The sequence below is a fragment of the Abrus precatorius genome, unplaced genomic scaffold, assembly GCF_003935025.1.
Source record: "Abrus precatorius isolate BTA unplaced genomic scaffold, Abrus_2018 Scaffold9, whole genome shotgun sequence".
NCBI classification, from domain to species: Eukaryota; Viridiplantae; Streptophyta; class Magnoliopsida; order Fabales; family Fabaceae; genus Abrus; species Abrus precatorius.
In genome coordinates, this window is record NW_020874439.1 from 6131233 (window position 1) to 6147865 (window position 16633).

A 16633-nucleotide genomic window follows, 5' to 3' on the forward strand; every position below is an offset into this window, starting at 1 on the left:
TCCATGATTTTGCTTTTCTATCAGTGGTGTGAGTTTTCATAGCCAATAATGCCTTATTATTGTGATATGACTGAATCCGGTTAATTTAAAGTAACTTTGTCTATATTTCTTTGTTTTCTATTATCTGATGCTCATTTCCACTTAACTTTACTCTTGTGGTCACTTCAATGTGAAAGCTCTTTTGCATAATCACTTGTGAGGAGGAATAAAATTATGCTGGTATAAGTTAAACCAATTTTACACCATTTAATCAATTTTTTATTAGAAGCTCCTATTACATAAATAATGTCTATAGAATTTAATATTAATGCAATATATACTTTTTAATTTATTATAAAGCAATAAATGTCTATATATCTAATTTATATAACTTTGTAAAATTAAATTTAAATGATAATATTGAAAGAATATTTCTCTTTTTCAAATATTCAGTTTGCTTATTAGCAATACATTGATTCGTTGTTTTATAGGCTATATATATTACTTAAAGTAATTTAATTTAATTTAAAAATAAAACATTTTCATGGTAAATTTATTATAAAAAATTACAGAAAAGGAATCAAGATAGTTAAGGCTTTATCACTTTAGTTCTAATGTTACATAACATGCGCATGTTTTTATTATTTTTATCTCGTGATTAATTACATAATTTCAATAATTTAAATATATTTCAATTAATTGAATAAATTATTCTACAACTAATTTTATTACTTGGTAATTATTGATTGCAGTAATAAAAAAATCATTCTATAATATCTAACAAACTAATTTCCATAATTCATAGAATCATAAGATTTAAGAATTAAATTGAATGAACCAAGTTGAAATAATTTTATTTGTTTACTTATGCTGAAAAATGTTAAAAGATTGTAAATATTATACATAAGAAACTGAATCTTAAAGAATACTACATGTCGTAACTTTAGAAGACAAAATGTTACTTTCACACATGTAATAGATAATAGATAGAATTTAATTTAAATGCATCCACAGTGAAAAGATTTTTATATATCATCTAGATATGAACTGTCATATCAACAATAATATTTAATTTTTGTAATAATTAATATAAAAATCATATCTGTATTTTAATTGAGTTGATAATATACAATTTCTTACAACTAAAATTAAACTAATAGATATTTACAAGAAAATTTAATAAGAACGTTTATTTCCAATGGTATAGCTAATTAACAACAGTAGAGTTCCATGCAGTATACCACCTCATACGTAGACATTAATATGTACGAAAATGGGTTGGTAGCATTTTCCTAGCCAAATGAAAACCACATGGTGAAGGCAAGAAACGTATCGGATGCCATGGTAGTAACTAGAAGGTAAGTATTTACAAGCACACCAAAACTTGATCACTATGGCCTATAAAAATGCTAACATTAAGAAATTTTGTTATAGAGAAGAGAAGCATGAATATTGAAACGCCATAGGAAAGAAGCAAGCCATAGAAGCATGAATACTGAAACGCCAAAAAGGACTTCTAGTCCAAACTGGCACACCTCTTACGTCAAAACCAATATTTTTAATAACTTAAATCCCATATGCCAAGCCAACCAACAGTTAATTCTCAAGGGGAAGTTCGTGATCATCCACAACCATACCAAATCAATACCTGGAAAATTAATTTCTGTTCAGATTTATAGTGGGACAGATGAGGATCCTGGTAAGTACAATTTCCTAATCACTTATTTTTGTTAGTTTTATGAGATAGTTTCTTAAAATAAACTATAATTAAACGTGTTATAATTTTTATGTTCTGTGAAACTTTTAATCTATGTCTTTTCAATAAATTATAATTTAGTCTTTGCAAATTTTTCCTCTGCCGTATACTCTTCATTAATCTTCTGTTCTATGTGACATATTTGGAAAACATAACAGGGGTTAAAGAGCAAATGACATTTGACTACCTAATTATATTAGTACTGTAAAATTATAATCTATCTATATATATAAATTAGCGTATATATGCATGGTTAAAATTTTAAAAAAATGAGAAACTTATAATATTTAAAAGGACGATAAAAGTAAGCTCACTGAATTTAGATAAACTAAGATTATCAAAGAGACCATATCGAAAATACGAGGAATTGATTATAACTTTTTAAAAAATAAGAGAAACAAATGAAAATTGATTATACTTAGACGGACGAAAAATATGTTTAAACTCTTTTCCTTTCAAAGGACCAGTTTATGTTGCCCAGTTTACTATATTTATGTGATACGTTTTAACTAGGGAACATATTATTATGCTTTCAACTGTGTTGCATTGAACAGATACAGGTAAAGGGATGTTGAGCGGAAAAGCAAAATTCAAACAATGTGAGAGCATAAAACATAACCATGATGCACCAACAACCATATATAAAATTAAAATACATGTTGGCTCACACTTTGGAACTCCAAGAGCTTTTGTGATTCAAAGCCAACACAATAAGAAATTCTTCCTTCAGTCTGCATCTATTGAGACTTCTAACAACCGCATCATTCACTTTGATTGCAATTCTTGGGTATATCCAATCAAGAAGACCAAATCTGACAGACTCTTCTTCTCAAATAGAGTAAGTCCTATTATATACTTGGAATTTGACTGAAATACACTGACAGTGTCACAATTTTTAACTCTGTCATCTAATCATAAATTATCATAAAAGTAAAAGTCTTTGACTTTTTCCCGGTTTGGTAAATTTTTATATAAGTTCTTGTAAGAGAATAAAAATAATATAAAAAATGGGTGATTCTTAGATCCTTCTCATTCATTTTCACAAGTAAGAGTGATATGATTTTATGTTAAATGAATGGTTGAGATTTAATGATTTTTAGGTAAACATTTTGAGTAATAATAGGTTGATGAAAGACAAATCGATAAATTGCTGTTCCACTTCCTTCATCTATTGCATCTAACCTCTTGGCAACTCCTCCTCTTTCATCTCTCTCCTCTCCTCTCAATTTTGAATTATTAAAATTTTTTCTAATTTCTATCTTTAATATTATAAACTTTGAAGGGATATAATTTTTAGAATAAAATTTTAATTTATATAAATTATATATCTATTTCATATAATATTTTAAGATCTATTCAAATTAAAAGTCTAGATAGCTTGGACAGACTTCTTTTTCTCAGAATCTAACATTTTCTTCTTTTTCTTTTTCTATTTTTTAGTCTTTTTTATTTTTATTTTTTTGTAGAAAGGATTTTGCCATATGCAAATCTTCGATGATCTGAATAAAAATTTATAGCCATGGAACGAATGAAAAGTGACGGTGCTTGGTTACATAATCCCCAATGGAGGATGTAAAGTAAACAAATTCTGTCACATGAAGGAAGATGAATGATGTAGAGAACAAGAAAAATATACATCAAAATATCAATATATTTTTTGATAAATTTAACTTAATCACTAGTTTTTTATCTTGTATTTTTTTAACCATCTTATTTCAATCAACAGTTCTTATAAAATAAAATAAAAATAGTATAAAAATGAATAAATTTTTTCTCAAAGTAAAAAATAACTTATTTCTTTAAATTTTAGAGAAGTTAAAGAAGAGAAGTTCTCAAAACTTTTAAAAAAGTAGAGAAGTATAAGTAGTTTCTTTCTTATACGATAGTACTTTTAGACTGGATAATCTTGAAGATAAATCCTTATAAGAAAAGAAAAAATAGTATTAAAAATTAATAAAATTTCTTGCATAAGTTATTTTAACTTATACTCCTCTATTTTTTAGAAAATAATCTCATTTAACTTTTCTAAAACATAAGAGATAAGTTACTTTTAACTTATGAGAGAAGTTTTATTTATTTTTTATATTATTTTTCTTCTCTTACAAAGACTTATCCATAAATTCACCCAAAAAAGGCATTATTCATTTTTTATACTGATTTTTCCTCTTATGAGGACTTCTCGAAAAGTTTACTTAAACACAACAAATTTTTTCCTAACTTAAAATTAACTTATACTTCATTATTTTTAGAAGTTACTATTATTTAATACAACACCAAAAAGGAGATGCGAGATTGATTCCGTTTTAAATTAAAGAGCATTTAGAACTATTCTAAAGTCTCATACTATCAATGTGTTGCATTTAAGAGAGCGATTAAAAGTCACTTGGAAAACGGTTTATATAACCACTTTTCTAAGTATGGGTGTTTTAATTTATAAGTTTGACATTCCAAATTTCTTTATTTTTTTCACAAATCAAAATTGAATCTTCAGTTTATACATTGTGTTAACTAAACAATTCACATATGCATGAACCAAACACAAGTAAACAAAGTAGATGAGAATAAATTAGTAGAATGATTTACCGTTAATAGAGAGAAAAAAAAGAAAAAGAGAATGAATGATTTACCGTTAATAAAAAGAAAAAGAAAGAAAGAGAGAATAGAGATAATTGTGAAAAGTACCTATCAATGTGAAAAAGACCAATTTGTTAGTGGAGGAAAGACAAAGAGAACTTACAGATGTGAAAGAGACCAAAGACACCAACTTTGTTAACACAGAAAAGATGAAAATAACTTACAGAGGTAAAAAAGACCAACTTTATTAGTAAGACGAAGAGATTCATGAGTTGAACATGTTTCATTTGTAAATGTTAAAGACTTTAGAAAACGGTTAACAAAAAACTGCCCTTAGAAGTATATATATCAGAGTGATATACTTTAGAAAACGATTAATAGAGAAACATGCTCTTACAAGTATAGATCTGAGAGAGTATACTTTAGAGTGGAGAATCATTTTTAGAAGTATAGATCTCGGAACCTTTCAACGCTAACCCTTTTTAAATGCATTGTTACAAAGTAGTTTCTATTACTCGCTGTCTAAATTAACGCTCCAAAAATTTACTTTTGACAGAGTGTAACTTCTCAAAACTTAAAGAAATAAGTTATTTTTAATTTATAGAAGAAATTTTATTAATATTTTATGTTGTTTTTCTTTACTTATATGGACGAAAGCTTACCCGAGTTGGCCCTTTTATCATAACTAACATAAAAATCATACTTTACACTCAGTGTATCAAAATTAAACTCATACTTTCATCTTTTGTTGGCAATTTGGTGTTACATGAAATTACATAACTATGTGGTCATGACAGTGCTATCTTCCAAGTCAGACGCCAAGAGCACTAGTGGAACTAAGAAAGGAAGAGCTGGATAGATTGAGAGGAAATGGAATGGGAGAAAGAAAGGAATGGGATAGAATATATGACTATGACTTGTATAATGACCTTGGTGATCCTGACAAAGGTCCAGAGCACCTTAGACCAATCCTTGGTGGCTCAAGGTTGTATCCATATCCACGTAGAGGAAGAACAGGTCGAAAACATAGTATAGCAGGTAGTCAATTTACTTGCCCCTTAAATTCAGTTCATGGTAGAAATCTCCATTGGCATGATCCATAGCAATTGTAGCCTATTAACATGCTTTAATATAGTTGATTTAATTTGGGTTGAGTGTACGAGGATTGAGCTCCTCTGCAATGAGGTTTTATAAGTATAACTAGCTTGAAATCAATGATGAAATGATTCTCACTTTCCACCTTCCCTCACTTTAGAGATCTAAATTAATACATGTTTGTGAGATACTTTCAAATCAAGGGTGGTGTAAAGGAGCCAGATCCTCAGAAAATTACATGCTAGGCTTAACAATTCAAACTAAGTTTCATCTCTACTTTGATATTTTTCCCCGAGTTTGTGAGATTGGATCCCAATGGAAAATGAACCTACTTAAGAATAAAGTCCATGGACAATAAAGGGTATGCATTAGATCATGTTTGTAGCACATTGTACCAGTTTTCTACATTGATTCTATTTCTCATTCCTAATTTGATGTACCTCCATGGAAAATTTAGGTCCATCGAGTGAGAGCAGGCCACAACCAATGAGCTTTGACATGTATGTTCCATCAGATGAGAGATTTAGCCCCAATAAATTGAAGGAGCTGAAATCATATTGTGTCCATGCTATGGTACATTTTCTATCAACAAAGGCAGAATTAATACCACAACGAAGTTCCGCAAGTGTTCAATCATTCGAAGAGATATTTGACATGTTCTCTGGAAATAAGAACCAAACAATAGAGGGATGGATGAAAGAGAACTTAAAGAAAGTGATACCGATAGATCACTTTAAGGAGATAACTCGTGCGATCAAGGAAAACCATGAGCAACTACCTTTTCCTCAAATCATTGCTGGTAAAATCATTGATACCATTTGTATGTAATTATTTTATTCAGTTGGTTGCATAGTTAGTTATTTTAGGAGATAAATTGTATAGTAAATAATTCTTAGATGGCAAAGCTTAGTTAATTTCCATTTTTCTCTCCTTAAATTGAAGGAAGGAGAATTTGTATTGTATCTAGATAACTTTATGACATTGTTTTCTGGGATCTTTTTCTTTTCAGAAAATGAATGGGCTTGGAAAGATGACATGGAATTTGGACGACAAATGCTTGCAGGAACTCATCCTGTCAGAATCCAGTGCTTAAAGGTACTTCCACTTATGAACTAGGTTCTAGAAATAACCTGCCAGTTTGAAAGATCTCACTATTTACCTAGGGAAAGAAGAGGATCATGTACAGGAGTAGATTCCATAGGGTAAGCATCCACTGTACTAGACAATATTAGTAAAAGCAAATATTATCTATTACAATGAAAAAGCATATCATTTCTTTTGAAAAAAGTTGTACAGCATTGCTCAACAAGCTTGAGTCTTCATGAAATGAATTTTCCATGACAAGGTATAAACGTATATTTTCTACACTACATAGTGACTGGGATTAATATTGGAAATTGTTGTTATATCTAGGAATAGAAGAAATTCAAAACATGTTTCATTAGTATAATACCAGATTGGGAATTTGTATCTTTTGAAGTTTTTAAGATTATAGAAGCAATATTCTAGGTTATGCTTTAATCTGTCAGAATTAAGAATATTCCTAGTAACGAAGCATCAAGGACTAATTAGATTTTAAAATATGAAATGAATGTTGATTTATCCATCAACACACCTAATTCAAAGTTTCATTATTAGCATACTACCCACTAAGCCAAATCTAGAACATGCAAAAACAAAATCACAAAGTTAGTCTCCATGGATTTTACAATTTCTATGCTTAAAACTAATAACTTTTATGTAATTAAAGTTGTGTTGATGCATAACGGAAAATTGAGGTCCATAGTAGCAACCATAAAATCAGCGATATGAATAGTATCACACTTAAAATAGACTTGTGAAAAGCAGCAACTTCTTCAGGATGGCACCCTGTCAACATGGTAATCAAAATTGACCCTGTCTTGGCCTTAATATATAATGAACAATTTGAGCCACAACATCACAGAATGGAGCAATGGAAAGAAAGACAAATATGGTTTCTGAACCGAGCATGTTCCCATGCATAGAACAGCCAAAGTTGTATATATCAAAATAGTAGATTGTATGTAATTATCTGAAAGAATATAAAATGAATGTATGCAATATATCACAACATGTTGGTCAAGCTTCACCACTAGAGCAACATATCTAGTCTAATAATTGTAGGTTCTCATGTAATTTTGTAATCAAAATAGATTTTAATATCACAATTTTAGGCTGTCATTGTTAATTTCAATCCACCTTGCAGAAATTCCCACCTAGAAACAAATTTGGAGTACGGAGTTCAATAAAACAATCAATCATAGAACAGAAGCTGGAAGGATGGACACTTTCTCAGGTAGGTATCATTTGAGAATATCATTTGTTATGTTTTTTAATTGGGATATATTAAATAACCTAAACGCTGTAAGAAATCACATTTTAATCACAATTTTTGTTTTTTCAAACATTACACATGGTTAGAATTTAGAAAATTAAATTACAATTTCTAAAACTTAAGCACTTTCAAACAACAAGTATCAAGGTTAAGAAATGTGCCACACGAATCATTAAGGTGTAACTCATGAGCTGATCTTTTTTAAGGCCATGAGATGATTAGTTATCTCATGTTCTATATGTTCAAATGTGGGCTCCATTTTACCCAATAATAAGCCCTCCAGCGGTGTCTTTTTTATCCTTAAATTTATGCATGATTATATATTTCAAGGGTTTGCTATACCAATATGGGAATAAAATATGTAGTTGAGTTGTTTATGTTGATGGCTAGTAATTAACAAGTAGTAACAAGGGCAGCATTTTTGCTTGGATGACCTTTGAAGTGAAGTTTCAGCAAAATAATTACCCCAAACATTCCTCATGCATAATTTAACTATGGTAGTTAATATGGCAAGACATTTTTACAGTTTTTCAGCTTAATTTACTGATATTTAATGGTAATTTTTCTTTGAGCATTTTATTCTTGCCTTTATTTATTTCTTGGCTTTTCCTCACAAATTGTGTCAGGCAGTGGAACAGAGAAGAATATTCATTCTGGACCACCATGACTATCTCATTCCATATTTGAACAGAATAAATGCAAATGGAGTATGTGCTTATGCATCCAGGACTCTATTTTTCTTAAGGAGTGATGGCATGCTTAAGCCATTGGCTATAGAACTTAGCTTGCCAGGTCCATCTCCACACCTTGAATTCCATAGAGTTATTCTTCCAGCCAAGCAGGGAACACAAGCAGCACTTTGGCAGCTCGCAAAAACTCATGTTTTAGCTAATGATGCTGTTTACCATCAATTAATGAGTCACTGGTGAGTTAAATTATTTCTGCTATCCCATTTACTAAAGTTCTCATTCAAATATCTCAATTTTTACTCTGCAAAAGATACTCAAAAAATGATTGTTTCACATTACTGTTTTACTTTGCACTTTCTTTTACACCGCTTCCTGTAAAAATGTCAAATCACGTGGCACAGAAAAAAGAAAGAAAAATAGGCTTTCTTTTGATAAATACAGGTAAGTGTGTAACTTAGTGAAGTGAAAAATCATGCTTATGTTTAAGAGTCTTTGTCCTTCTCTGTTTTCTAAATAAAGGTGCATTTCTAGAATTCTTCAGGATTTGTTTTATTTGTAGAAGGAAATAATTATCCTTTCTAGCATTATTAAAATTGTTATCCTTTCCTAATCTTGAATTTCAGAATTTTTGTTGACCACTTTACACATAAGAACAATTACTAGTGGCGAATGAATATTTCCTGAGTTCGTTAATGAAAACTGACTTCTTAATTTAATAAACAGAAACATTGAGCATTCAAAAGCTAAAGAAATATTGTTTCATTATAAAAGAATAATGAACTACAAAGAAGTTAAGTAATTTAGAAGAAAAACTAAAAATAGATAGGAATAGTATACCAAGAAAGATAAGGAAAAAAATAAAATAAAGGACATGGAAACTTTTTAGCAATATATATTAATCTATTACTATGTTACTTTTTCCATTTTAAGTGTTGTATAATGAAAACCTTTTCAGGTTATACACCCATGCAGTTGTTGAACCATTTATCATTGCCACCAAAAGAAGGCTAAGTGTTATGCATCCAATCCATCGGTTATTGAACCCTCATTTCAAAGACACAATGCACATAAATGCCTTGGCACGACTTTACCTTTTAAACTCAGGAGGAATTCTGGAGAGAATATTATTCCCTGGTGAAATCTGTATGCAGATATCTTGTGACCTTTATAAAGAGTGGAGATTCGATGAACAAGGACTTCCTGCTGATCTACTCAAAAGGTACATTAGAATTTACCACCTTTATTCACAAGTTTTAGAATGGCGTATTTCACTTTGTGTATCATGGTGGGGAAAATAGTTTGAAAATTTTGCTTTGAGCTTCTGAAGAGTTTTTTTTCCATGTGTGTTAAGGTCTTTCTCACACCATATTCATTGTCTCATATACTGCCCAATAGGTTCACTTAAAAGAAACTCTCGAGATAAATATAATAAAGTAAAATGTTGAAGTCTCTCAGACTACAAATATGGCTAAATCAAAAAGAGCTTATAAAGGCTAAGGAAAAAGTCATCTTATGAGCTACTTTTTGGGCCTAACACAACACACCCTCTGGACATAGTCAATTCTACCGTCCCACACACTCACATGTGTTAATCCAACAAAAACTGATTATGCAGGGGCATGGCTGTGGAAGATCCAGACATAAATAACCCCACTGGGATTCAGCTTATGGTGTTGGACTATCCCTATGCCACTGATGGACTTGAAATATGGGTTGCCATCAAAGAATGGGTGATGGACTTTTGCTCATTCTTCTACGAGGATGATGAGGCCATTGAGGCTGATATAGAACTCCAAGCATGGTGGTCAGAAATTAGAACTCAAGGCCATGGTGACAAACACAATGACACATGTTGGTACGAAATGACAAAACTCTCACACCTTGTAGAAACATTAACAACCCTCATATGGGTTGCTTCTGCTAGACATGCATCCTTAAACTATGGCCAATATGCATACAATGGTTACCCTCCAAACCGTCCCACACTATGTAGGAAATTTGTTCCACTAGAAGGGACAGTTGAGTTTGGTGAATTTCTCAAGGACCCAGATAAGTTTTTCCTTAAGATGCTACCTGATAGGTTTGAGATGAGTCTTGCAGTAGCATTGGTTGATGTGCTCTCAAGGCACACTTGTGAAGAAGTGTATTTGGGGTGCCACCAATCACCAGGGTGGATAGACAATGAAGTAATTCTGAACAGGTTTGCTGAGTTCAAACAAGATCTCAAGGAAATTGAGACAAGGATCATGCAAAGGAATAGAGATCCGAAGCTTAAGAATAGGCGTGGCCCAGCAAACATTGAGTACACTCTTTTGTACCCTGATACATCTACTTCTTCTAACTCAAGAAGTGGAATCACAGGTAGAGGAATACCTAATAGCATATCAATTTGACATAGTTTTAGATGTTTGTACACACTAATTTGACTCTTTTGTAGAAATAATGGTTTGTTTTTTTAAAAGTTATAACATCTTTATGAAATTTAAATATTTTTCTTTATTAAGTATAGAGATGGAAACAAGTTAGATCAGATCAGATTTTACTCTAAACATGCTTGACCTGTAACATAATTATTAAGCCTAAAGTTGATCTATTAAAGACTTTATTTTCAGTCAGGCCCTATTATTTTAAAGACTTTATTTTCAGCCTAACTTGACCTGAAGCCTGTTAACAAAGTTTGCTGCAAAAAAAAAATCTTAATATTAATGAAAATATAATTATTTTATTATCAAATTAGTTTATATATTTACAAATTTTTATCTGTTATTGATAATTATTAAATAATTGTAACAATTTTTATATAATTTTATAAATTATTTTTATAATATTATTTGAGCATTAACTATAAATATTTTCATATTATAAAATTTTTATATTTTTATTTTTCTTAATTTAATTTTATAAAATTATTAAAGTATTGAAAATTTTAATTTTTTTATGATAATTATATTTTATTTGTGTAAAGATATCTTATATTCAATAAATAAAATCACAGTAAACACATAAAATTGATAACAAAAAAAATAGTTACAAAATTTGTTGAATTAGCTAAAATAAAATTATTATATTAAAAAAGTAAATAAATATTGTCATTATAAAATTATAGATAAAAAAATATTTATATTACAAGATTCATATATCTAGAAAAATAACATATGAGCATAGTAAGAATAAAATTTATATTTAAATTATAATAACTTATATTTCTAAACTTTTATCTTAATAAAAAATGTGTGCTAAATTTAATATAACAATTTAAACTCAATGCACTATATATATATATATATATATATATATATATATATATATATGTATATATGTATATATATATATATATATATATATATAATAACAATAATAATAACTATTAAATTAAAATAATTATAATATATTTAATTTTATTTATTTCATTAATTTTTTAATTTAAATTAATAAATATACGTAAAATTAACTACACTATAATATTAATATAATATAAAAAATATTACTAATGTAATATATTAAAACATATATTTATATATTATATATAAATTGATAAATTAATCAATAATATAATTTTTTATTTATACTTTTTTGTTTATATAAATATTTATTAATTATTTAATTTTAAATATATATTAACAACTATATTTTTTAAGAAAAAAATCTATCTACATTTATGTTAAATTCATTAAAAATAATTATTTAAAATTTGACATATTATATTTAGGTGTGTGACTGTGTGCTATGGACTTAGTATCTAAATTTTTTTTATCGATACCTTACTCAAAATAATTATACTAATAAAAATAAAACACGTAGTAAGTTACAAAAAGTATATGTTATTATATATAATTATGTAAAATTATATTATTTACTATATGGTCTTATTATATTATATTATTTAAATTTTTTATTTTATTTTTCTATTATTTTTAAAAAAAATTATGTTTCAAATAAAATATAATTTATATTTAAATAATTAATAAATAAATAAAATTATACATAATATATTAATATAATAATTAAATATTAATAATAATAAAATTAAGAGTATAAAAAATATATTAATATAATATTATTATTTTATTTTTAAATTTTATTTTGTTTAGTTTTGATTGCATCTTTTTTTTTGTTCAAAGATTTAATTATTCTTTAACTTGTTTAAATGTAACAAATATGATCATTTATTAATAAATAAATTTATTATTTAAAAAGTGTAATCGTGTATAAATATTTTTAATTTTTAATAGAATATAATTTCTATTTATTATAATTATAAATGAAAAGAATTATAACATAATATATTAATTTAATAATAAAATAATTAAGAATATAAAAATATATTATTAAATAATTTTATTATTTAAATATATTTTGACAACTCTATTTTTAAATTATATATATATATATATATATATATATATATATATATATAAGCCGACCTATCAGGCTTAACAGGCTTTGTAATATAACTCACTTATTTATTAAAAAGGTCAGGCCAGAGTGCATGCCCTTGTCAAGCTACTTAGCCTATTTCTATCCCTAATTAAATATAAAACTTTCAATAAAACTTAATTATAATAGTAAAGGATATGTGTAGTTTTGAAAAGATTCAAGTGTATATAAATTTAAACTTATAAAAGTTAGCAAAAGTTTTTTAAAAAATAAAGTAAAATTTATAAACGAATTAAATTTTATTCATAATAGAAATAAAATTGTATTTTTATAATTTAAATTTATAATTAAAGTGAAAACTGAAATTTCATGTTTAACAGTTAACTCATTTCATATTATATATACAATACGAGTTTATAATATAACAAAACCGTCTTTCAGCAATATAAATTTTTAATTAATTCTGGCTATAAATTACAATTTAAAGTAAATGACTACTAAATATTACACATATACTTTAAATTATTATTTACAATAAAGTTTATCAAAATTATAAACTATAAAATTAACATTTGAAATATTTATATCTCATTGTTAATTCTAAATAAAAACTTAATCAATATCATTACATTTCTCAAAATAAACTAAATCTTAACAAAACAATTCTTTTTCTTACAATCTATTACAAGTATGATTTTAGAACGGATCAATCTTTTTTTTTTTTTCATTTTCATTACCTGAAAATATTTGTAAAGATAAGCATTATTCGCTACCACTAAATCTTCATTTTATAAAATAATCAAAACAATACAGAAAATATGATTTAATACAACATGCAACAAAATAGGACTCATTCATATTTATGAAAATTTTAACCAAATAGAATTCATCAATGCACAATATTTTATACTTAACAAAATACAATTATTGAATTCATGCCACTTCATTCATTTTTATTCTGATGGATTCATCAATAAATGGTACTCTAAGTACTCACATGTTCCTAAATTGCTTCCAACATATTCTTCCTAATTATAAAGAATTTACGCCAACATAGATAGTCGTTAGTTAGTTACCACAAATAGATATACATATACTTGTTGAGTCTCATGCTGTGTGGCTCTAATTTCTTTATTCTAGTTTTAATAATGTATTATGTGGCTATTGTTTAGTTTAATTTTTAACCACAATTTAGCTTATGGTTTACATTAATTCTTGTAGGATATATAAGCATTGTAATGTAGTTTAGAAATCAATTCATTCAGATAAAAAATTAACATTATCTCATCTAGTTTCTTATAATTTTTCTTTTCTTTTCTCTTTATTAGAAAATATAATTTACTTCTCTTAATTCTTTAGTTGTTTACAATTTCATACTTTCGCATAGTGCATAAATCTTAACAAGTGATATAAAGCACTTATTTAATTAAGAATTTATTATGTCTTTGAATAGGCCAAGTCCTCGACATAATAATGTGCAGTGCTAAAAAGAGAAGTAGGGGGGGATCCTAGATGTGAAAATAGGAAGTTTATGTGACCTGTGAAGAGTTAAAGGGAAAATTTGGAGGGACAAAGTAGACACAACAAAATTGTTAAATTAACAACTTACAATGCAAAATTTGTCATCTAGTTACTTGATAATTAAGAATTATGATTTAAGAAATAAGATATCATGATATAATTAACCTCGACTAGTATTTACAGACGTTGCAAGCCTTTGACTTCCTTATACGTTGTTGTGCGTCAGCTCTGAATGGGAGGCTCAAATGACGAAGCAAGCTTTAAGATGTATTCCTGCTCATTTTATAGCAATAGCATGGTCTTACACAATTCTCTTACTTTGTCAAATGTAAATAACTTTTGGCAATCATTACATAAGTAATACACTCTCGTGAGCAGATCCCTACAATGGCATAACAAATTTGTCTAACATAAGAACTTACAAGTTAAGAAATAATATAGTTAACATTAAAGTAATCAGTATGATATTAAACTATAAAAGTTAACATTTTCATCGAACTATTAGTGATGTCATGTATTGGTTGGGCTATAGCGGAGAGCTGCAATGTGATGTACTAATAACCTGCAAACATTTTTTTAAATTCAGAAATGAATGTCACAAATTTTTTCTCAAAAAAAATGCATACATTAATGAGAAAAGCAACTATGCTTACTCGTGTACAATTGTTAGAATTTTTCCTTAAAACACAGCAAATGTACGGGTCTATTGCAAATAATAACCAGTGGAGTATCGAGATATCATCCCTAGAGAGTAATTCAAAAGGTATTAATTGTTAAGATATAAATTAATTAAGCTTATATACAATAAAATTGATTGATGGTTTTAATAGAATTTGAGTGACAACTATAATGTAAAGTAATGATGTAAAATGTAGTAAAAGTCAAATTAAAGAAATTGAGATTGAATTTCATCTATCTCCCTCTTTGTATTCTAGTAATTCAGTGATAAGCATAACAATCATTTCCATTGACATTGATGCAAAATACAAAATTCATATATCTTAATTTCTTGAAAATATACTTCTAAGATAATTTCTTAAATGTTGATTCTTCAAACAGTTAACAAACTATCCAGCATTACAATTAGGATTTAAAAATAATCAATAAGTCAAAATCTATTCCTAGAATGATCAGTTATTGAGTAATCTCAATCAGATCTGGATTCGAACAATATCATTGATTGATGGTTTTAATAGAATTTGAGTGACAACTATAATGTAAGGTAATGATATAAAATGTAATAAAAATCAAATTAGAGAAACTAAGATTGAATTTCGTCTATCTCTCTCTGTATTCTAGTAATTCAGTGATAAACACAACAATCATTTCCATTCACGTTGATGCAAAATACAAAAATCATATATCTTAATTCCTTGAAAATATACTTCTAAGATAATTTCTTAAATGTTGATTCCTCAAGCAGTTAACAAACTATTCAGCATTACAATCAGAATTTAAAAATAATCAATAACTCAAAATCTATTCCTAGAATGATCAGTTACTGAGTAATGTCAATCAGATCTGGATTCAAACAATATCTTTCCAGATATAACTTAGATCTGGGCTTAAGAAATGATCGATTAAATAGATTCAAACATTAAACACGGATTGAAATCATCAAATCAATAACAATGAAGAAAAAACAACTATATTTATATAAATTACTTCTGAAACACAAAAGTCACCTTTTATAGCATTTTGGACAAAACTTCTCGCTATAGCGACATATGTTTCGCTAAAGCCCAGAAGGTCACCCATCCCATAATTTTCCTAAGTGTGCTTAACTTTGGAGTTCTTAAGTGATAGGCTACCGAAAAGTAAATGCATTTTGTTGGTATAGGTAGTCCTAATCAATTCTTTTAAGCCATCCTCAATTATTTAGTCCCATACCTACACAGCCTCTAGATTCCTCTCATTTTGGTGTAAGTTCGATTCATTCATGTGTCCCTTACCGTCAGAAGCCTGCCAGGTAGCCACTCTTTGTCCGTGCCACATTGCACCAGCGATCACTCCCCACCCTTACCTAGCGCTTGGGTGTCACATGCCCACCAGCTTTTGTTTGGTTCGTCCTTGAATCACATCATACATTGATGACTGTCCAAACAAATCAATACAAGACTTTTTAGTATGCTTTGTCCTCACTCACACTTTCCGGGAATTTTCTAGAGGTCACCCATCCCATAATTTTTCCAAAAGTAAATACATTTTGTTAGTATATGTAGTCCTAATCAAATCCTTTAAGCTATCCTCAACTGTGTAGTCCTATACCTACACAGCCTTTTGATC

At 28.0% G+C, this 16633-nt stretch overlaps 1 protein-coding gene across 1 annotated transcript; it reads left to right on the top strand.

Moving 5' to 3' along the window:
- The first annotated feature begins 1467 nt into the window (after positions 1-1467).
- LOC113850668 (linoleate 9S-lipoxygenase 6-like) lies at positions 1468-10842 on the top strand. The gene is made up of 9 exons (XM_027481236.1): positions 1468-1678; positions 2290-2573; positions 5107-5347; positions 5862-6203; positions 6414-6499; positions 7632-7721; positions 8387-8685; positions 9405-9668; positions 10065-10842. Exons 1-9 carry the CDS (start codon positions 1468-1470, stop codon positions 10840-10842), a joined length of 2595 nt encoding a protein of 864 aa, XP_027337037.1.
- Positions 10843-16633: the final 5791 nt, after the last annotated feature.

Excerpts from the sequence above, each read along its gene's own strand:
- LOC113850668 (XM_027481236.1), top strand. The coding sequence starts at position 1,468 with ATGAATACTGAAACGCCAAAAAGGACTTCTAGTCCAAACTGGCACACC. Across the intron at positions 6,500-7,631 it reads TCAGAATCCAGTGCTTAAAG|AAATTCCCACCTAGAAACAA; the intron begins GTACTTCCACTT and ends TCCACCTTGCAG. Across the intron at positions 8,686-9,404 it reads CATCAATTAATGAGTCACTG|GTTATACACCCATGCAGTTG; the intron begins GTGAGTTAAATT and ends AAACCTTTTCAG.